Below are 23065 nucleotides of genomic sequence, written 5' to 3' on the forward strand. Positions count from 1 at the left end.
TTGACCTGAATACTCTGACCTGGAAATTGCTTTTATTCCCTAATTACAGGGAAAACATGCGACTCCACTGTCAATTACTGTGAGTGCAACCCCTGTTTCAATGGTGGATCCTGCCAAAGTGGGGTGGAAGGGTATTATTGCCACTGCCCCTTCGGTGAGTACGCTTCTCCTCCCCTCTGCTTGATGTTCGCTTTCCCTAGTAACATTTCTCAAATCGCTATTTATTTTTACTGCATAAAGCCGACAGGTGTGTATATGGATCCTGGTCCGTGGGCAGGTCTTGGTCGTCTCCTGGCCTCATCGTCTCTATTTTTCCCCAGCTGCAAGAGGGAGAAGCCAGTATTCGTGCCAGCACAGCAGGAGATAGAAGCACATGGCAGCGCGGGGGGGCACACCGAGGGCTCAGAGCAGCGCTTGCCCTCCTGCCTAATAATAGACACTTTTAGGAGATCTGAAGAGTAAGGCCACTGTAAATAACATCCGTATTCTTACATCCTACACACTTGCAAAGTGCAAGGAAGTCGTCATAATCTTAAACTAGAAAAAGGGACTTTGGGATGATGTTGAGCAGAGAGGGCTTGGTTTTCTTTTGAGAAGTTTGCATAACTTGTCAAAATATCTGTAAAGCAAGAATTAGAGGGTACCCACATTGTTCTGCAAGTGAGGAGCACAACATTAGATATTGGCACTTTTATGTATAGTAGATTTGATTAAGAGAACCTGACCGAATCAAAACATTGTTGTTAGCCCAGACCAGTACTTGCCCATTCAGTTTATGGTATATTCATAAAGCTACAAGTTCCAAAACCAGAGTACTGTTCTGAGAATCAGAGAAGCATACAGTGCTGCCAAAGCAGTTTAATAATTATTAGAATTTAATTATCCCAAATTTGGTTTGTGAAATGAACCTAATAAAGTCATAAAACACCACAGATGATAACACGATATAATTGCAGCAAGATTTGTTCTGAATGCAGATTAATCCAGAATTGTCGTTGTCAATTTTCATGTCATAGAAAAGCATGAAAGTAAATGTAACAGATTAATCAAAAAACAGATAAACCTGAGAAATCATCTACAGTGTTTTAAGGCTGCTGAAAACCCTCACACAAAAGTGTAGTTCTCAGTACACATTTGTAACTACCTCTGAATACGGTTGTCTACTACCATGTGGAACAACTTCTTTATTCTGCTTTATTTCCTTTGTTTTACATTTCCTCTGAGTTTGTTCATTTCCTATATAGTCATAGTCCATTGTAAATGTAACTAATATTCATAAATTAAGTACTTTTTTTCCTCATTTTTGCAGCAGCAATAAAAATATCAAGGGAAATTATGTGACAGAGATCTGGAAAGAAGTATGCAGAATGCACCAAAATATTCAGGTCAATAAAACATGAGAAGGCATAATGTTTTAATCACACATGCTTATAAGTATAAAAAATGAACCACCAATTGAGAAACAGTTCAGATAACAGCTCTAAAGAGAAAAATAAGCTCAAGTTGCAAATTTATTTCCGTAACTTCATTAACAAATGCCTGATGATAATTAACAACCGTGTTTGACGTAGCTGTCAAACTCGCCTTTGTTTTCTAAAGAAACCATAGAGCTCAATGAAATGTACTTTGGTTTTCAATAGATGTAACTGTCATTTGTAACTCAATTTTCAATTGTAGTTTTATACAGTTCAATGCCCACCTACGGGTAACAGGATTCTTCTGTTCAAGTTACATGTCTTTAATCGTACACCAGAGGTTTCTTAAAGAGCCTGTGTATCGTAGCCCTGTCTAGAGCACATCAGTACCTTGTTTCTGGGAGGACGTTCAGTGAGGAAAAAACTATCTGGTACCAGATTTTACTTTTCATTTTGCAGGTGTTTTTGGGAATCATTGTGAACTGAACAGTTACGGATTTGAAGAGTTGTCATATATGGAGTTTCCCAGTATGGATCCAAACAATAATTACATCTATATAAAGTTTGCCACTATAAAAAGGAACGCCTTAATGTTGTATAACTATGATAACCAAACGGGAGAGCGGGCAGAATTTCTGGCCCTGGAAATAGCAGAAGAGAGGCTGAGATTCTCCTACAACCTTGGCAGTGGCACGTACAAGCTTTCTACAACTAAGAAGGTGTCTGATGGACAGTTTCACACAGTTATTGCCCGGAGGGCTGGAATGGTAAGAAATGCTAAAATGAGAACTTAAGACAAGTTCAGCCAAGTCACTCAGGCTTCCACGTGAGCTCCGTTTGCTGGCAGAACCTCCGACTTTGGAAAAAACCTCCCTCGTTTCTGTCTTATTTCAACTGACTCAAAGACCTGTAATGGGTTTTTTTAGTATGATGATGATAAAGAACAATTAACAAAACCATGTGCAATGCCCTGCACTCTAAATGTGAAAGAATGAGAACTAGGAATAATTAAGGAAATAAATTACTACACGTGAGGCTAATTAACGGGTGCAGATTACAGGGGTGATTATCAGGGAAGGCTAATTAACCGTAGCAACTGCAAAAGGCCTCAAAATATTTTTTCTGCACATTTGCGAAATAGAAGCGGACAAACTTATAATTCCAGCCATCCCTGACCTCCTTGAGCTAGTTCAGGGATTCTACCAACCCCACTGGTCTGGAAGCCTGTTTTTCCTCTGTAGCATACATGTAAGAAGTTCAAATGTGCTACACTGAGAGGATTTTTTTGGGGAGAAGGAGGGAGATTACTTTTTGTCCCCCAGAAAGTATCTGAGGGGAAGAATTCTGCCAAAAACTGGACTGGGACAACTGATTGCCATATGCCTGGTACTCTGACCCCTCTCCTGCCTTCAGATTTTTTTCCAGTAAATGTTTTCTATTCATCTTCTCTCATTTTTTAATATTATTTCCAAAGTAGAACATAAACCAAATGCTCTTTGAGTTCAGGCCAAGCTTTTGACTCCACAGTGTTTGAGTTAGAAATGAAACCAAATCTATTTGCCATCCATAATCAGTAACTATTGCCCAACAGCTCCCTTCTCAGGCAGAAACGGCCAGCCTACACGGAATCCCATATTCTTCCCATGTTTGAAATTCAAGTCATATAAGAATAATATATGGTTGGGGCTCCACACTTTGTTTTATATATTTCAAGCCAGAAATGATGTAGGGAATATAAGAATAAACTGTTCTACCCAGTGTGGCTCCCCTTGAGCCCCTGGAGAGATTTCCCATCGTGAACCGCTGCAGAAGGCGGCTCTGCTGAAGAGCTTCAGGTCTGGGGTGAGATGTCCGTAGGCACAAATGTCCCGAGAGCCACAGAGGGATGTACCACCTTGTGGTCTGGGATTCTTTGTAGGGCCAAGGTTGTCTCCTGACCTTCCTGTATACTCCTTTTTTCTTCTCTCTTAGAGACCCTTGAGCCCGAAACTGCGTTTCAGTTGTGTAGTGCAAGACCTGTTTCTCCATTTATTGACGGGGGAGGATGGTTTAGTCTTCAGCTAGATTTACAAATCCAATTTGTTTGTGCTTGTATGTGTTATCAATCCAAATCAGATGAAGGATAATTGTGAAGTTGAGTAATAACTGTGTTTTAATGCTCCTTAATATCAGATACTTAATAATTTGCATCGCAGCTTCCAAATGGTAAAGCCCTAAGGTGCTCCTAAATCTTGAAAGGCTCCAGGTTCCCATTTTAGCAGCTAAATTAATGTGATATTTCTATCAGTAAGATTTAAATGGCTAAGTGTAGGTGCACACATTAGAAATTTCAACAAATAAATGCAATACACTTAAGAAAAAATAGAGCAGGAAGATGTTTTGCTTGTAGATATGCCAGAGGGCTAGACTATAGAAGAAGAGATAACATTAGAAGGACTATTTACAGAAAATTTCAGCTATGAGTGCTTCAGACTGAAAGCAAATGTTTAAGACAACCTATACCTTTGGTTTTTTGGTTTGTTTGTTTTTTTTTTAATGTTTAAATAAAACGTCAGTAACGTCAGCTGTTTACAAACACAGTTGTTATGTGGAAAGAGTCACCTTTGTCTTAGATATTTCTGCTGCAGGAAAAATGTCTCCCAGGTGTCCAAAACTGTATAAAATAGCCCCCCTCCAGAATTCAGAATCTGTCATTTCCTACAGCACAGTGGGATTTTATCGGAAACTGGTAAAATCATTAAGTTGTCAGTCCTGAGCTATTGCAGAGTGACAGGATAGAAAGTCTCATAATGCAGCAAGGTAACTGTAGAGTAATGTTTAAGTAACAAGCGGGAACATTTGACTAACGTTAGAAAACAAATCGTATGAACTCTGGTCCAAGTAAAATATATTCTCAAGTATCTAGCCCTTCAGCTGGGGTTGTAGCTTGGCTTTCACAGCGCATAGCGATGTAAGTTAGGGAGATTACACTGACTGAGCTAAGAACAAAAAACTGATTTCATTTTTTGTTGTTGACATTCAGAAGGAAAATAGGCATGTGTGCGATGGCATACAGACCAGCCAGCTTATTATTCTTTCTATGAATTCTTTCATTTATACTGGGCAGTTCTGCTTTGGAACTGCAGACTGACATTTCTTGGGAGAAGCAGTTTGCTCATTATGTATGGAAAGAAATTCAAGATAAGGTTTCATTTAAAATAGCAAATTGAACAATTTAGGCGTACCGTAGGGCACAATTTAGGGCTAAGAGCTATTAATTCATTTGGTCAATACAATGCATCAGGTCAGTAGGTATTTGGAAACAGCATGGACAATCCATGGGGATCTCAACAGGACGTTGTTAGTGAGCTTAGGTGCAGGCAGGAAGAAAAACCATTGCAGAGTAATGCCGCACTGATAACTATTGCTGTTTGCTCGGCTCCTGTAGGGTAATCTAAATCAAAATATAAACTGAGGCATTTTAAGAAGTGACGTTTGATTTAAATATGCCGTAAAACTGTACCACACATCTAGTTGAAACATGAGAAGCTGATATGTACAATTTGTAGATTATGTTTATTTTTCTGAAAATTTGTTTTAAGGAATAACTAACCTTCAGGGGATTTTTTGCTCCGCATCTGTTATTAATAAATCGCTGTGGGGAAAATTCTTTGCTAAATAAGGAGTAAAATAAAAACTCCTTTTAAAATCAGCAGGCATTATTTCATTATTTTAGTGAAAGCTTTGGTTAGACTTTTACAGATTACAAATAAGAGTGCCATGATTCGCTTTAGTGTAAATGACTGAGATGGGTAATGAGGCAACGTGTTTGCCTGGGGCTTTGTGACTTGGAGGTAATGATAAAGAGGAAGACTGCTCGAAGTGCTGGTGATGCCTGGTACTTCTCTGATCGACAGCTTGGTCCCATCAGCTTGGTTCCCCTGTAGGTATCCACATGTTTCACCGTAGCCAACGTGGGGCAAACGTCCCTCGTGACGTGTCAGCCCAAAGGTTACCTTAATCAGGTCCACTTGGTTACTCTTTGAGTATTATTGAGTGGTTGGTTATTATTTTTAACTTATAATCTCAAGTGTTTGTACTCCCAGCTTTTCTAACATTCTTTTTGTCAAGTTTAAGCAATATGTTTAATGTCACAGTCAAGCCCCTGAAGGAATGTCCTTCGTGTTTGGAGGGAGCAGCTCTCTGTTCAGATCAAGAGTAGGAATCAGTACGAGCCAAAATAACTGCAGGTTTGAGGAGTAAATCAAACAAACATGAAAGAAACCCTACCCAAATCTGAAAACTTTGTGTTTAACTAATTCTGAAGCAGTCGGTTAGCTCACTCTCCGTTAGCATCCACAACTTGGTATTCACTATGTTGATGGAGAATGTAGCTGATCAGTGGCTCTGAAGCACCCTGCAATCCCAAGTGACAGAGTAATATACAAGTGCTCCATTCTAGCCAAGTCCTTGATATAATGTATTTAATCATAAGTATTCAACGTGGCTGGGGACTACAGCCATGTAACGTTCAGCATATTTATGTGTGTGGCTTTTGCAGGCAGCATCACTGACGGTGGATTCCTGCTCTGAGGATCAGGAGCCAGGCTACTGCACTGTTAGCAATGTTGCTGTTTCTACTGACTGGTAAATAACTCTTCATTTTTTTGGGGTGTTGTTTTTTTTTTTGGAGTGAAATGAAAAGTTAAATGAAAAAGAAATCACCTTCTAAAGCCAGAGAAGTTTGGAGTAATGTTTACGTGCCCTTAGCCCATCTGCAAGCAAGAGATAGATACCTCAGATGCCCTCCTTCAGAGGCCTGCAAAGGCAAGGCTCCAAAGCGTCATTTTCTCCTGTCTTTGCAGAAGCAAATCAAATTTTTCTATATGTACTGCTGCTTTCTAACTGAGGCTGCATTTCTGCATGGCATTTATTCATGACAAGGAGTTTATTCAGAAGTCCCCAGTTCTCGACTCTGTCTCTGTCCCCAGGTTCTGGTGGCAGACAAGAAATGGATGGCTGTGGGTAGTCTGCACTGCGGTGTAAATGGGGATTTCACATCATAATCTAGAGTTAACAAATCAGGATATCAGGTGCTCATAATTACTGACAACTTTTGAATCTTAGTTAGACAATAAAACACAAATGTATTTGTTATAGTCAACAGGCTCTTAAATATACAGTGCTACTCTTTGACAGTTTGAAGTTCTACAATATTTAGTCCTACAAATCTTTAGCAAAGCTTCCTCCACTTTTATATTTTGAATCATATCTATCTTGTCAAAACCAGACTGAGACTCAAAATGTTATTACTCTAACAGCACCTATGTCTCACTCCCGTGTTCAGTTTTGGGATTTGATTTGGGATCTTGTATGTAATATTTATTTATTTATTTAAACTGCACCTCTCATTTCTTATAAATGTGGAAGAAATAACATCACCTGATTACCGCTTTCTTTAAAAAAAAAACAAACTAGTAAATACTTTGACATTGTTTTCAGTAATATCCAGCTGTCATCTTTTACCATTTTCATTTCTTAAAATTGGCCCATACAGAGAACAAACCTTATTTCTTGTGTTTACTGTAACTAACTCAGAAGCCTTCCTGTCACATCTTTAGATCCTCTTTGAAGATAACAAAAAGTTTAATCCCAATCACTTTGGCTAATTTCTTACAATAAGCACAACCATATTTCCTGTCACATGTGGTTTCTCCACTAGCAAAGGTGTTATATCTTTGTAAATTAATGAATCCATCTTCCAGCTATTTAAATATCATCTAAAAATTAAATAGTAATTGAGTACAAAACCTTATTCATTATGATTTCAAGCATGCTGCTTAGTCAAGTGAATAGAAATTTTGCCATGCAGTAACTGAGTGTGAATTTAGTCGTACCCGTTACAACTGTTAGTTCAAGCACTACTGATCTCTCTGTCTCCCCTTCTAAATGTAAAACACAAATGTCGGCAGAGGAATTTTAGCCGCAGACCGTAGCTGATTGTTACAGTTCCTCTGTTGTCGTTGCTATCTTAACGTCTGATACCGATAAATTATTTCTCTGACTCTTTTATAGGACTCTCGATGTACAACCAAATCGAGTTACTGTTGGTGGCATCAGGTCTGTAGAGCCTATCCTTCAAAGGAGAGGACAGGTGGAAAGCCATGATTTTGTGGGCTGTATAATGGAGTTTGCCGTCAACGGACGTCCCCTGGAGCCCAGCCAGGCTTTGGCAGCTCAAGGAATCTTAGATCAGTACGTCTGCTATATATGGTATCAAATGGACCACGTTTACAACAGAGGAAGCTGTCATTAAAGTCAGATGCTATTCCGTTCAGACACCTTCAGCTAGCTCCTGTAAAAAAAAATGAAAACTGTGAAAAATTTTAAGAAGAAAGTGTGAAAAATTTTAAGAAGAAAGTGAATTTGAATAAAAGGTTCACAAAAGATTGCAGAGGCTTCAAAAAGCAGCATCATTACGTTTCTCTTGCCAATTATTATTGATGTTGCTTTGCAGGCTGAAACAGAGTAGCCCTGTTACTGCATCTCTTCATATATTCCACCTGGGTTTGACCGTACTCATACGGTTCACTAAATCTCTACCCCCTCTTATTTCTCTTTAATCCACAACGTCTGTCCTATCACTTTGCCTCTCAAATATCACCGAATTTCCCTTATATCCTCCGAGTGGCCTTTCAGAAATGATGGACTGTGTGATTCTATTGCTTTTTCCATCTCAATGTTTGAAGTCAGAGTTGTAGCGATTAGGTCAGCCTTGCGTCCAGATTTGCTAGCTCACCCTTCCTCTTCCAACCCCCAAGTTCGTGCTGTTTGTTGTGATAAGTCGCCTCTGGAGATCTGCAGCGTAAAAAGCACCTAGAAGAGTTTCTTCTCTTGTGTAACAGATAATAGGAGTTTCACTGTCTCCGATTTCCTTTCTGTTTCATAAGACTGTCATCACTTGATGCTGAAAATTGGCATCTGTTTAGAAACATGAGCTGTGTATGAGGAAAAGCCTCTCCATTTTTGCATTTCTGGGGGGAGGACGCTTCCCAGCACAGTTTCTTGGCTTATTTGTGCGTATGTTCTTCAGCATCTACTTTTCTGATTGGTTTCAGATGCCCCAGACTGGAAGGTGCTTGCACGACCAGCCCCTGCCAACATGGTGGCACCTGTGTTGATCACTGGTCATGGCAGCAGTGCCACTGCAAAGATGGACTGACGGGAAAGCACTGTGAAAAATGTATGGAGAAGGTTTTACTGGTTTTCTCTTTAATGTACACCTAACTGTGGTTTAACTGAATGCCATTACGGGTTTCTTTTCAGGGGCATGGGATAACGGATTTTATAAAATAATGAAAACAAGCAGCATGCTTGCCTCTTAAATAATTTTGAAGGAAAAGTCCACAATGGACTTTTGTCCTTTCCTGAGCTAAAAATAGCAACAAGTTACATATATTATGTTTTCTGGTCTGTATGTTGCATTTCAGGTAACTTGAACTCATTTAAAACTACTGCTTCCCAATAATGTATAATCAGTAACTAAAATAAAGCTATCCCAGAGGAGGGATTTGTCTGCTACAGGGAGGTAAGAGGGTAAAGGAAAACCCTTCCCCTCATGTATACATTGTGTTCATGTGCTTATGGCTTCTCCAAACTGTAGGCCTTTTTAGCAAATGACCGTCAGATTATATGCAAGAAAATATGGTAAATGTAAACAAAAGCAAGCCATTTACACTCTGGGGTTATTAGCTCACATATGGATAGCTCTGTAAATCAGTATAGGATTGTATAGGAGGGCAACGTGATTTATTTCCATGTAGTTGTAGCATAATGACTGGGCTTTGTTTTCTTACATGTCCCATTATTGTTTGGCTGATTTATATGCTTTTATTGCGCTGGTTTACAAAAGAATTTAGCCCTAATTTTAACAGCATTTGGTAGTCAATGCTCTGCCATTTTTTATTCTTTTTTTTATGCCATAACAAATAGAAAGTCATTATCTCTGCCCTGAAGAGCTTAGAGTTCAATATATCATGAAACCCTGCTTGCAGTAATGGAAACAGTAACATCCCTGGGAAGGAATTACAGTTCTGAGAGCCAAATTTTTTTCCTTACTCCCTCACTTGTTCCCTGGCGAGTTTTAATTTACTATTGACTGATAGCAGCAGTAAATTACTAGCACACTCCCACTCTCAAACGCACATTCTGGTTGAAGCCAAAGAATAGAGGGGTAGAAATTACTATTCACTCCTGCTCTGTCCCTGACCTGCTCTGAACCTGATCTCTGCCCTGAAAGAAAATGGTCGTTATTAGGCAGATGATCACTATAGCTGTAAGGAGCTGCATACTCAGCGCTTCCCTCTCCTTGTCCCAGATATTACTGCTGACACTGCCTTATCGCTAGAAGGCAAAGGACGACTCGACTACCACATGAGCCCAAACAAGAAGCGAGAATACGTGATGAGACACGGCACTCGAGGCGCTGGCCCAGGACCCCCGAGCGCGGACCGCTTGGAAGTGAAGTTCAGGACAAGAAGCGAGAACGGTGTTTTAGTTCACGTCCAGGAAAGCAGCAACTTCACTACTGTGAAGGTAAGATTAGAGCTAATGCTGAGTTTGATTAGATTGGACTGCCTCGTGCGTGGTGATCAAAATCACATTTTTCCATTACTCTTGCTGTTTCCTTTATAAAATATTAGGTCTTTAACCAAGGCTAGGCACTCTTCCAGTATCATTCATCTTCTCAACAATTCCCTTGCTATTTGCCAAGGTATCAGAAGATCTTGACGGTTTTGTATCTAATCAGTTTTGTCTAGACTCCAAATGATGACTGTTTTAAGGCCACAGGAACAGTACTCATTGCCATATTTGTTATCATCATTAAGTTACACTCTGCAGAACAAATAATTTAATCACTGGCCTTTTATCTTCTGATTTTTCGGGCCTTGAACCCAGACCCTTCTTAAGCCAAGCAAACAACTGCCAAAAAGTTTTCATTAATTCCTACTGGTGTGGCTCGTGCTTATCAAACTAGGAAGTGAGGGATAACTTGAACTTGTGAGGTTACCCATAGACCAGTGTCAATATCAAATTATTTTGGAGATACATAGCTGAATTAGTGCTTCAAATGCCACACAGTTTTGGGGTTTTTTCCCAAAGAGTGTATTGCTGCAGAAGTTACCTTTCTCAAGAGACAGCGATGGTTCAGTTCCTGGCTATGACTCAGTCCATTTACTCATAACTCTAAATGAGTACAGCAGTGATGTTGGCAAGCCCATTTATTGGGTTGGTGTAAGCTCCAAGTTTCCTTGACTGCTGTAAGGCTTTCCAAGTTTTTTCCCTGACTTTTAAAGAAACTCATACAGAAATTCACACTTTCTAAGCTTCATCCCCATGGTTATTCTTCACCTGCCTGGTCAGAGATACAGAGCTTTCCCGACACACCGGCTGTCTTTAAGAAACAAGTCTGCATTACCTCCCTGGAGTACACTTTTACCGCATCATTTGATAGGAAGTTTCTGCTTCAGTCATATTAGCAGATAAGATGTCATTATTTTGAGTTCTGGAGAGAAAAAACAAATACTACCTTCTTCTCCCTGGTAGAATTTGCTAGGTCAGCTCTATAAGCATTATTAAAAAAAAAAAGGAGAGAGTTGCCTTTCCTGGCTGAAACCACTAGTGGTGTGTTTATGCAAACAGTCTTATTATTGTTAATATTGGCGAAGTTATACAAGCAAGCAGAGGGTGTCAAGTCCCAGCCCCAGCTGTGCAAGGGCAAAGAGTGGAGGGAGGTTTGCCTAGTAACAGAAGCAGCAGTTTGAGGGAGGAGAGGTAACATCACTGTACCGATTATTGCCGAAAAGTTCCCAGATGATTCTAGTTAATAAAACCGTAGTAATTTAACTGTAGTTAGTACAGGATGGCTTCTGCGCCGCTGCTCATACCTGGAGGAGGTATCACGACAAGCACTCCCCTCGGCGGTGGCCCACGATGTCAGCGAAGCCAACCGATGCGTAGGTCTCCTTGGCATCTCAGTCCGCTCCCGGTGCAGAAGATGAGCTTTAGGAGCTTCTGTCCCTTCAGTCTTCAAAGTAGACAATCTTATAACTGGATTTGGGGGTCTTTTAGTATGCTGTTAGCCAAAGTGTAAGCATTCAGAGAAAATCTGCCAGATGTTTTTAAATATTAAACTGTGCTAGGGAAAAACCTACAAGTCCTGTGGCTACCGCCGTGCCTCCACGTTTTTCCTCCTGTAGTTAACTGGTTTTGGTGAGATGGGATTGGGGTAAAATTTAGAGAAATGGTAATAAATCAGATCCACTAAGATTGCGAGCAGCTGGTTCACTAAAAGATGGATGTAAACTCCCCCCAAAAAACGCGAGAGAGGTCTTTATGATATACAGGGATCCTTAGTCCAGGAAAGATACAGAAATTATCAGATTAAACTAAGCAATGGTCAAATTCAAATGGAAAATGTCTCCCTAAAAACACACAAAAAGGAAGAAGGTAGGGGATTCCGTGTTAGTAAGGCTCTTTGTCACAGCTTATTCTCCCACAAATAATACACACTGCAGCTAATTCAGGTAGAAGTAATGGGACAAATACAGCAGGTTAAAGGTGAAATTGTCTGCCTTGTTTTGGCTGAACATCTCATCAGAAATCGGATTAAACTAGCAAAGCTGTAGCTCTAAGATCTATGAATTGTACGAGAGGAGAATGTGGATTACATGTAACCTATATGAGCTAACAGACGCATACGTTAGGGTGGTGAGACACTGGGACAGGCTGCCCACGGAAGCTGTGGATGCCCCATCACTGGAAGTGTTCAAAGTCAGGTTGGGCAGGGCCTGGAGCAACCTGATCTGGTGAAAGATGTCCCTGCCCGTGGCAGAGGTGGTGGACTAGATATCTTTAAAGGTCCTTCCCCAGCCAAACCATTCTGCAATTCTGTGCACATATTGAGTCGCAGGAATAAACCAGAACATAATTCATTTGAATGGTATCTCATCCAGTGAGCCATAAATCTGTAAAGGCTAGTGCTCAGATTTAAGACAAATAAGAAGCAATTTGTTCAGTAAAGCAGACTCAGAGTGTTAGTAAAGTTGAATCATTCTAGTAGTTAGGAATATGTTTGCTTTAGTGGTTCATTCTTTTCATTATATTCTACTTGTCAGTTGCTCTGCCGTTTAAATAAAACCCAGAAATGGGTGTTACTCAATATTGCCAGCATCAGCATTTGTTTCAAATTTAGAAATATGTTGTGCTTCAAGGAACCAAGAAGAACATTCCTTATTTTTTCCTGGTTGAAGAAGTCATGGCCCGGTCTTGTCTCTGGAAGTTTTATTTCCAAAAGTCACTAGTATGTTATTTATGAGTCTGTTAGCATTAGTCACATGCAATTTTAAAGAAACAGAAATGGAGCTAGAGAGTCATAAATCAGTATGCAAAATATCAGTTGCTGACAGGTAAATAATTCTACAGTTTTTCTCTAATGTGGGATTAGAAGTTACGATTCTGTGCTCAGTCTTCCCATAAGCTTAGAGGATATTGTCTGATACGGTATATTTCTTTTTGCTTACATAAAGACCAAAATACAAGCTAGTATTTTCATGGAGCATAAAAGACAAAATAAGACTAACAAACCGGTTACAGGCTACAGACATGAATATACGTATATATTCCGCCCAGTTAATCTTTTTATAAATACTTTTGATTCTGGCAAATGTTGTTTAATATGTTACAAATGTCTGTGTGACTGCATTTCCAAATGTGGGATTTTCTTTGTGCCTGTGTGCTAGTTCAGGTGTATGCCACCTGTGTTTGCCAGTGACAAACGCATCCCTCCTCTGAGGGGCAGCTTTATCAGAGCCCCTCAAACAATACGTTTTCAAACAGTCCAAATTATTGCATGTATAGATGGAGTGCGTGCATATATTAACCGTCGTTTTTCTTGATCCAAATGGAATACGTGCTAGATACGCTCAGTTGAGGCTGCTGCCAAGGCATGAGCGTGGTCTTACAGCCATATTAAAGCTGATCTGCATGAACAAAGTCCTCAGCTTGCATCACTAAGGAAGTAAATCCAGAGCATTTAACAGTTTCTGGAAACGAGAGCAGCATTCTTGTAGCCAGTGTGTCACCTCGCAGTTCTTCCCAGGTGAACGTTATTTTTCCTGGAACAAAGCAGGCGAGGCTTAGAGAGCTTTCAACAAACCTGGGGCTTCGACCTTTCCTGGGCTACGCGTGCGCGCGTTCTGCACGCTCGTGTTACGTGTCACGGACCGACCGAGCCGCAGCGAGGAACGCGTCGGCTTATTTAACGTGTATGGCCAAACGTGCAGAGTATGGAAGGAAACTTCCAACAAGTTGCAGAGCCACCCTGTATGAGCTGTACGCGAATCTGTACACCCTTAGGAGGCCGCCTGACGTAGCTAATTCCTATCCAGTATTTGAGAAGCTGGCAGGTTTGGATGTTGGGGTTTTCTTAAACGCCTATATCTTAAATGCAGAATTTGCGCTGGTCTTTTAATATTGAGCTAGTAAGAGGTTTGAAATCCTGCATCGCATGATTCGGTAGAATTGCGAGGCGTCGTTCCTAGAGGAAAAGCCAAAACATTTTTCATGGAATTGAATAGAAACCTTTTTTCCTAACATCTTACGGGTTTAAAAGCGGTTTGCTCAAGTAAGCACCGTTTGAAAACTCACACAAGATAATACGCTTTGCACCTCTTCAGAAAGGTTTCTAAAACACAACTGGTTTTCTGCAAAATGCAAATTAGCAGCAAAAACAGATAGGAAATGGGAGTCTTGTTCAAGTCCTGCCATGCTGTACGCATACCGAATCGTGTCAAAATGAAAACTAGATGCAAGTTTTCTGGGCGAGGACAACATCTGTTTACTCTGCAAAGCATTTTCCACACTTGCATTGAAGCAGGAGGAGGAATTATTCTTTCATTGGTTAAAATGTTTTGTCACGTCCATGCCCTGTTGCTGGCCCCTCAACAGGTTTTTCTCGTATGAGATTAGCCGTGGAATGAGTGGGTGGCAGCTCCAAGTTTTCTACCGATACAATCATGTATTTAATTGTGCCCAAATTTTTAGTACTAAATAATTAATGCATTTTTAGTACAAAATGGTTATTTGGGAAAAAATACACCCAGGCTTCCTATTACAACCGAAGCCATGTGTTACTGCAGCTCTGCTGAATAGGCATAACATTGGTTATGTGTGGACAGGAGTGGTTACGTGTGTATCATTTTAAAATCATACATTTTGCTGTTTCCTGATCAGATAAAAGGTGGGAAAGTACATTACGTATCCGATGCTGGAATTGCTGGGAAAGTGGAAAGAAATATCCCAGAAGTGTACGCGGCGGACGGGCAGTGGCATTCGGTACTCATTGAGAAGAACGGGTCCGCTACTATCCTGTCGGTCGACAAGACTCACAGCCGAGAGATTCTCCACGCCACGCAAGACTTTGGTGGACTAAATGTTCTTACAATTTCTTTGGGAGGAATCCCATCCAGCCAACCTTTCAAGAGCACAGTTGCAGGTAATTTTTATTATTATTTTAATATGCTGCACATAAGCAGATTTGAGAAGACAAAGGGTCTCTGTTTGGTTGAAGGTTGCAGAATGTACTGTAATTCTTTGTTATTTTCTAATGTACTTCCATAGTTCGCCAGGAAAGCTGCAAATTGAATGAGGAAGGATTGCAGACTTTGTTCCTTCAATACACTTTGCAGCCTTGCTGTTTCCAAAGCAGGCACTTTGTCCCCACAGCTTTCTGGAGGCGGGGAGTGGGTTTGCTTGCTTGTCTGTCAAATCAGTTGTTATAATTTTGTTATGCTAATGGAGAAGAAAGGATCTATTCTTCACCTGGGTCAGAATCTGGAAAATCAAAGCAAATCTTTTACTTGGGTAAAAATGCTAAATGAGAACTTTGTCTCTGTAGGGGTTTGGTAAGTACTGCAGGATTTAGCCTGTTTTTAATATGATTAAAATACTTTCTGAAACTCCAACTTCCTCCCGCTTTATCCTGCTGTCAAATGAAGAATAGGATTTATTTCTGAGCAACAGAAACCAAGGACAATAAGGAACCACGCTCTGACTGAAATCTAACTGTTAAGAGGTAAATCAGTCTCCCTTAAAGAGTTAAAGCAACTCTCTTAGACCCTGGCAAAAGAAGTAGAGAACATATATTTGATATCATTCCCCAGCGATAAGTAAAGATGGAAGTGATTTTAGCTACAAACTGTGAGATACTCCAGACAATGCAGGCACGTAGGTTTCGCAGAGCTTTTTTACTGAAAAATCTTCCTGTCTTCAAGCCCTGTGACCAGATAAAGGATGGTTGAGTGCGGCAAATTCGTGCTTCGCATTTGTGTACAGTGAATTTGTATGAAGTCATATGAATTCTGTGCTTACCTTTACCGTTTTTACATGTATGTTTTAGGAGCAACGTATGCATGGAAAAGTCAGAGGCTTTTAAAAAAGCTGGAAAAAAGAAAATTGAGGATGCTAAAACCTCACCACTGCCTGATGCTGTGGCAGACAAATTAGGATTGTCTGGCTTCCATTAGGAAAACACAATCCAAAATCTCTGATTCATATGATTTGATTTTATTTTATTATTAGATTACACTGTGTACGACATACCAAGGATTTACAAGGGGGAGGTATAAAACTCTGCATGAACTCAGAGAGTCAAAAATATCTGCAGTACCATTAAAGGCAGACAAAAACGTATGCGGGTGACAACTCCAGGGCTGTGAAGCTGGTCTGTCCAATAACATTTTCAAACCCAGGTAGAGCTGACAAAATCCCTGTTGCTGTTTATCACATCACTGCTGCAAGGGACCACCAAGCGTGTGGCAAGGTAATTGTCCGTTTTGCTTGGGCTCCCACCTGAACCTAAATCCTCAATTTCCTCTTTATTTGGGAATGTAAAAACTGGAGAAAATGAAACTAAGTAACGGTGAAAGAAAATACAACTTTTCCAGAATGGAAATAATACACAAATAGCGTGCTTGCAGAACTTAGAAGGCTCTTTCATGTCCCTTTACACCACCTGACTTGCAGCTCTTAGTGAAATGTATTTGATGTTGATACCCGCTCATATTTCATTTCTGACATCAGAGGGTGCTCAAATTTTAAACCAACATACTTTGAAGATTATAAATCTGTAATGTCATACAACTTGAGTGTATTTACTATTTCATGACAGAGTAAATATTCATAACATTTATCTCTGTGCTACCCATTTTTACAGGGCTTTCCACAATTATTCACAAAGTTCCATTCATAGCGGCCGTTCTTCCATCCCAGCAATACGTTTGCAGAAATTAATCTTTCTCTGACACTCTCATGTATGGAAAATTTGCTCCTGTTTATTCTTTCACACAAGTGCGAGGCTTCAGAACTGAGTAGTGGCACTTTCCTTCTCCTTGGTGATTATTTTTATTGGAAATAGCTGATAAATTTGGTCTTGAATAATATCGTCCTGTAAACCTGGCACCACGTACGGCATCCCAAGGACAGAAGTTAAGGAGAAGCAAACATGTTTCTTACAGCAAGTGCACATGTGGACACTCAGAGCGTAACTTAGAAACACATCTCTGTGTGCCGTTTCGTCACAGCTCAGAGCAGAGGTCAGCAGGAGGTTGCACTGTCCTAAAACCCTTGCAGAAAGGATTGAATCTTGGGAACACAAAGAATTATTAGGCTGGCAAAAGGCTGGATTTTCCTGCGACCTCACACGCGACCACCGCACAGAGGCTGGGGATAATCCCACCTCCCTGGGCTCTCCCAGCACTGAAACTCGGCGTCGCCACTGGCAGGGCTACAGCCAAGCTGTGGGAAGTCTGGGGAAAGGCCGCTCACGATTCAGAAACATAAAAGTATTGCCATGATTTTAGGGGGCAGTAAGACAGGAGGCTTAGCAGAGGCACGAGAGCAACTTCAGCTGGGAACAGGGGAAACTGGAAAGCACACAAGCAAAAGGGAATGGAAGCTGATGTTTTCTTGCGCACAGGTTTCTCCGTGTGGATGATAAGCTTTAGAAATGTGGGAAAATTAGGAAACAAAACCATTTAAGTATCTTGAATGAAGTCATCAGAAGGAATATTTGTTCAAATTCACTTTAAAGACATTAAATACTATTAGAATAGACGCTTCCCTATGGTAACCACTTGAATTCTTGGCTTATTTACTGAACAATGGAGCCTTTCATTTAGCTTCAGTGAAATGGGTCCATAAATTGAAAATTGAGTCAGTTTAACAATATATTTTTAGAAAATACAATGTTTCTGCAAAATTCAACCATTTGCTCGTCGCTTAGTATTTTGGCAAAATAATTCTGCTTCAAGGGGAAACTACATTATAATAAAAATCTGAGAATATAACCCCCTGACTTCCTTCGATGAGTCTTTCTGTAAGATAAGCACGCTACAATCACAAAAGTATCCATTTGCATTGCAAACCCCAAGTCTCATCTGCTCAGTGAGCAGCAGAGTTGAGTCTATGTGTGAGCAACCTGTTTTTACCCAGGTAAAACATTTCCGTTATTTCATTGCATTTTATATTAAGGTTTTTTCCTCACTTTTAACTTTATTCCCAGTCTCCAAGCTTGAGGTAGATACTTCCTAATTGGGCAGTAGTTCCTTCTCCTGCGCAGCCTATAGAATTCTTAAAAGCCAGATCAACATTTCAAATTATATTTCGGCTTCTGCTTACAACTGCCTGTTTTTTTTCAGATTTAATGAATTCAGTGGGAGTGCTAAATGTCTTACAGGCCCTCTAGAAAACATATGTTAATTACAGCATCTTAATTGCAGGTTTTGGTACATTTTATTTACTCACTTAAGAGTATTTTCATTGCTTTGAAATCTTAATGTTGAAGGTAAAAACCATGGCCTGTTTATGAATTCTTATTTGGCAGACTTAAAAGAACCAAGATATCTTGGTATCATTTTGATAAGTATCGTGCATATATCTTCAGAGGAATTGCTTAATTACTTTTTTTATCTTTACTCTCCATTTCTGTGCGCAGATTAGATGTGAAAATCATTAATTTTAAAAGGTGCATGTGTAGAAGTTATTCCAGAAGCACCAGGGGTGACCAGCCTTTACTTAATCTTCTTCTTAAAAGTAGATTTCAGTTCCTATCTAATATGAGCCTCCAAAATTATCACAAGTTTACGAACAAAATAGTCATTACAGTGTAAGAGGAAATATTTAACAGAAGCAACAAAATGTTCCTTACACCCGAGCCTAAATGATTCAGTACAGATTGTCAGATACTGAAACATCTGTGAGTAGGCCGTCCTTCTAGCGATGTAAGTGATTACTTAAATATTGCACCGCTGTGGTTAATATCACAGGTATTTGTACATTAATCACAGTCTGGGGAACCAGTCGTAAGCTCAGTACACATAAGATTCACTCGTGAAAATACAGAGGCTTCATGTGTGTAACTAACGCACTGTGCACTGCTTAAAACCACATCAAGAAATAAGGCTGTCACCACCGTTGCAGCATCGGGGTTTCCATTTTGTTGCTTCTGTGTTTGTGTTTCCCCCTTCGTTTCAGGGCACACAGGCACACCGCAGGTCTCGTCACCTGTTGGTCGAAAGGTTTCTCCTTTCGCGTGGTATTGCTCAGAGTGTCTTTGGCCTCTGTTGACAGTGGCCTCAGTCTTCAGGTCCCGACGTGACTGTTGCTTTTCCTCCTAGGCTTTGACGGCTGCATTTCCTACATCAAGTATGGCGGGGAGAGCCTTCCCTTTGCGGGCAAGCACAGCCTCGCCACTCTCTCCAAAACAGACCCCTCGGTGAAGATCGGCTGCCGCGGTCCCAACATCTGCGCCAGCAGTCCCTGCTGGGGCGAGCTGATGTGCATCAACCAGTGGTACGCCTACCAGTGCGTCCCGCCGGGCGCCTGCGCCTCCAGCCCCTGCCAAAACGGGGGCAGCTGCGAGCCCGGGGCGCACGCCGGCTTCACCTGCAGCTGCCCCGAGGCGTACGCGGGACGGACGTGCGAGGCGGTGGTGGCGTGCCTGGGGGTCTCGTGCGCCCCGGGCCACGAGTGTAGAGCGGGGATCAATGGTGGTCACGTCTGCCTGCCGTCCCCACACCCCGCCGAGCTCTCGCTGCCCCTCTGGGCCGTGCCAGCTATCGTGGGCAGCTGCGCCACTGTCCTGGCACTGCTGGTCCTCAGCCTCATCCTCTGCAACCAGTGCCGAGGAAAGAAGTCAAAAGCTCCAAAAGAGGAGAAGAAAACAAAGGAGAAGAAGAAGAAAGGGAGCGAGAACGTGGCATTTGATGACCCTGACAACATCCCGCCATATGGCGATGACATGACTGTCAGGAAGCAGCCTGAAGGGAACCCCAAACCCGATATCATCGAAAGAGAAAACCCGTATCTCATCTATGACGAAACCGACATCCCGCACGCCACGGAGACGATCCCCAGCGCCCCGCTGGCTTCCCCTGAGCCCGAGATCGAGCACTACGACATCGACAACGCCAGCAGCATCGCCCCCTCGGATGCCGACATCATCCAGCACTACAAGCAGTTTCGGAGCCACACGCCCAAGTTCTCCATCCAGAGGCACAGCCCGCTGGGCTTCGCACGGCAGTCCCCCATGCCCCTGGGAGCCAGCAGCTTGACCTACCAGCCCGCCTACGGGCAGGGCTTGAGGACAACGTCTTTAAGCCACTCGGCATGCCCTACTCCCAACCCCCTGTCTCGGCACAGCCCCGCACCCTTCTCCAAATCGTCGACTTTCTACAGGCACAGTCCAGCAAGGGAGCTGCACCTCGCCATAAGGGAAGGGAGCCCACTGGAGATGCACAGTGACGTCTGCCAGCCTGGCATTTTTAACTATGCCACTCGGCTGGGGAGGAGAAGTAAGAGCCCACAGACCATGGCGAGCCATGGTTCCCGACCGGGAAGCCGCCTGAAGCAGCCCATTGGGCAGATCCCTCTGGATTCTGCTCCTCCGGTGGGGCTGTCCATCGAAGAGGTGGAAAGACTGAACACCCCTCGCCCCAGAAACCCCAGCATCTGCAGCGCAGACCATGGACGGTCCTCTTCTGAGGAGGACTGCAGGAGGCCTCTGTCCCGGACGAGGAACCCGGCCGATGGCATTCCCGCGCCCGAATCCTCCTCCGACAGCGACTCCCACGAGTCCTTCACCTGCTCAGAGATGGAATACGACAGGGATAAGCCCATAGCATACACCTCCAGGATGCCCAAGTTGTCCCAGGTCAATGAGTCCGATGCGGATGACGAGGACAACTACGGCGCCAGGCTGAAGCCCCGGCGGTACCCTGGCCGCCGAGGCGAGGGGGGTCCGGTGGGGGCACAGGCGACCACCGCCAGTGCGGGGGAGAGCTCCCTGCCTGTGAAGCTGGGGCAGCAAGCGGGAAGCTTCAACTGGGACAACCTCTTGAACTGGGGCCCGGGCTTTGGGCATTATGTGGATGTTTTCAAAGATTTGGCATCACTTCCTGAAAAAGTAGCAGCAGCAGCAGCAGCAAGTGAAGACAGCAAAGGTGGTACAACGAAGCCTGTTTCCAAGGACGGGGAAGCAGAACAGTACGTATAGGCTTTATCTCCTGGTATTGCCACGGTGCAAAGCCACGGGGGCCGGTCGAACCGTTATATGGTTGTAGAAAAGCAAAGGTCAGCATTTGAACCCCAGGCCAGTTTGGTTGGAGGAGACTTTAAAAATAATAACCATTATGCTGCTGAAAGAGACTTAAAACGTTTTTAATTTAATTATGCTTGGATGAATTTATTTCTCCTGCATGCATTGTATTTGAAAACAAGATATTCGGCATGCAGCCTTTGAAAAGGGTTCCCTATTTACCATTGTTTGGTTTGTGATTCTTAAATTAATAATGCTTTGTTCTGAAAAAGAACTAATTTTTTTTTTTTTAATTGTGAAGGATGTGCATATTGTCTCCAGCTACTAACATTTTTTTACAATGCAAGAGTATTGAGGATTTAATTTTCCATAAGAAGTGCATGGAAGAAGGATGGTGAATGAAGGAATTACCGTAGTAAGGTGTCTCAGAAAACGTAGCTACCATATCCTGCAGTTGCTCACATGATGGATGTGATGAAATCAGCTTGAATATCTGCTGGCAACAGTGCTATAAGTCTTATTCCATACAAGAGGTGCTAGAAGCAGCTCAAGCCAGTCAGCACTTTAGGAGTTTTTTTTCTTTTCAGCTTGTTTATTTGTTTGTTTGGGGTTGGGGGGTGGGGGGTTTCTTTTTTTTTTTTGCCTTTTTTTTGCCTTTTTTTTTTTTTTTAATCTTTTGGGTTGGTTTGTTTTTTTGACAAAGTTGTGTGAGAGCTTCTGAATCTCCATGAAATATTTTGGGATGCTTAACCCCGATCCCTGCCCCTCCCCACCCGCCGAGCGCGTGCAGTGGGGGGGGGGGAGCGATCGGCATTTGTCAGCCTGGCCAGGTAGCCTGGCTCGCGGCAGCGGCACGATCAACGGGAGCGAGGGAGAAACCCCTCCATTTCCACATCTCTTGGCCTCCCATCTCGGCTGTGCTGCTGCTGCGGTCTGTGCTTCTCCCCAGGTTTCCTTTTCCCATCTGTACTATAGAAAGGTAGGACTAACACTTACTCGCCTACCTCACAGGGGTGTTGTGGGGACTAATTAGTTAACTCGTCTGAAGTGCTTAGACATTATGAAGCACTATAATAAGTATTATCATAATTATTATTAAAGCACTGCCTAGCCTTTGTGACCTTGGAGTGGCATTTTCTGCATTATATGATTTTCTATGATGGAAACTTTGAAGAATTATTTATTGTATAGAAAATTACTGCACTCTAGCATTTTGGAGCGGATATGAGGGAAAACTACTTGTAGATTCATTAATGTAGCTTACTGTTTGTCCCAGATTCCCTAAAGTTTTAGGCAAAGTAGAACCTCACAAAGTCCTTACATTTTCATGCAGATCTGATGAACCTATTGTACTGTGTAAAAACTTCAATTTTTTTTTTTTTTTTTTTTACCTAAGCTGTGTTTTTATATCAATATTTTCCTATGCTGAATAGTTTTCTTACTTTCAGGGAAGGTAAGAAAAATACTTTTTTTACATTTGTTACTTATGTAACATCCATATTTTTCACATTTTGATAAATTTGTAACATACTGTATGCTTTCTACCTGTAAATGCCAATAATAGAATTAAAATATTTATTTAAAATCTTTAGTGTGTGTTATTTGAAACCTTTCAACTTTTCTCTCTCTCTCATTTCCACTCCTTGATCTTCACTTTTACTAGCTTTTTTATTCATAAAATGGGCTTCAAGAAGCAAGGTGATGATGTAAAATTATGCATTCGGAGTTCATTCGCAGCGAAGGCAGCACTGGTACGACTGTGGAAATTAAATTAACTTCTCTGCAGAGGGGCAGCACAAGCCCAGTGCAATTCTTGAAGTCCCGCTGAGTCCAGTGCTGTTGCCCCTTACAAAGGGATGAATTTTTCACCAAGGGTGAGAGAAGGATTGAGCGTATCCCTCTTGCATTTGGTGAGCGACCCTGACGTGATCAAAAACCAGCAGGCTTCAGCTATCTCAGGAAGATGGAGAAGAGGTGGTATTGGGACATTGTTGAGCCTAAGATAATGTCCGAAAGT

At 41.9% G+C, this 23065-nt stretch overlaps 1 protein-coding gene across 1 annotated transcript in view; it reads left to right on the forward strand.

Annotated features, from left to right (window-relative positions):
• Nucleotides 1-22637, forward strand: part of FAT4 (FAT atypical cadherin 4) — a 150582-nt gene extending 127945 nt beyond the window's left edge. Inside the window, exons 10-17 of the mRNA XM_075090214.1 lie at nt 50-154; nt 1875-2182; nt 5956-6041; nt 7470-7649; nt 8513-8637; nt 9772-9989; nt 14688-14949; nt 19130-22637. Of these exons, the coding sequence (XP_074946315.1) occupies nt 50-154; nt 1875-2182; nt 5956-6041; nt 7470-7649; nt 8513-8637; nt 9772-9989; nt 14688-14949; nt 19130-21006 (3161 nt within the window). The 3' untranslated portion in view covers nt 21007-22637. The remainder of the gene's footprint in view (nt 1-49; nt 155-1874; nt 2183-5955; nt 6042-7469; nt 7650-8512; nt 8638-9771; nt 9990-14687; nt 14950-19129) is intronic.
• The last annotated feature ends 428 nt before the right edge of the window (nt 22638-23065 follow it).

The sequence above is a fragment of the Phalacrocorax aristotelis genome, chromosome 4 (assembly GCF_949628215.1).
Source record: "Phalacrocorax aristotelis chromosome 4, bGulAri2.1, whole genome shotgun sequence".
Taxonomy (NCBI): Eukaryota; Metazoa; Chordata; class Aves; order Suliformes; family Phalacrocoracidae; genus Phalacrocorax; species Phalacrocorax aristotelis.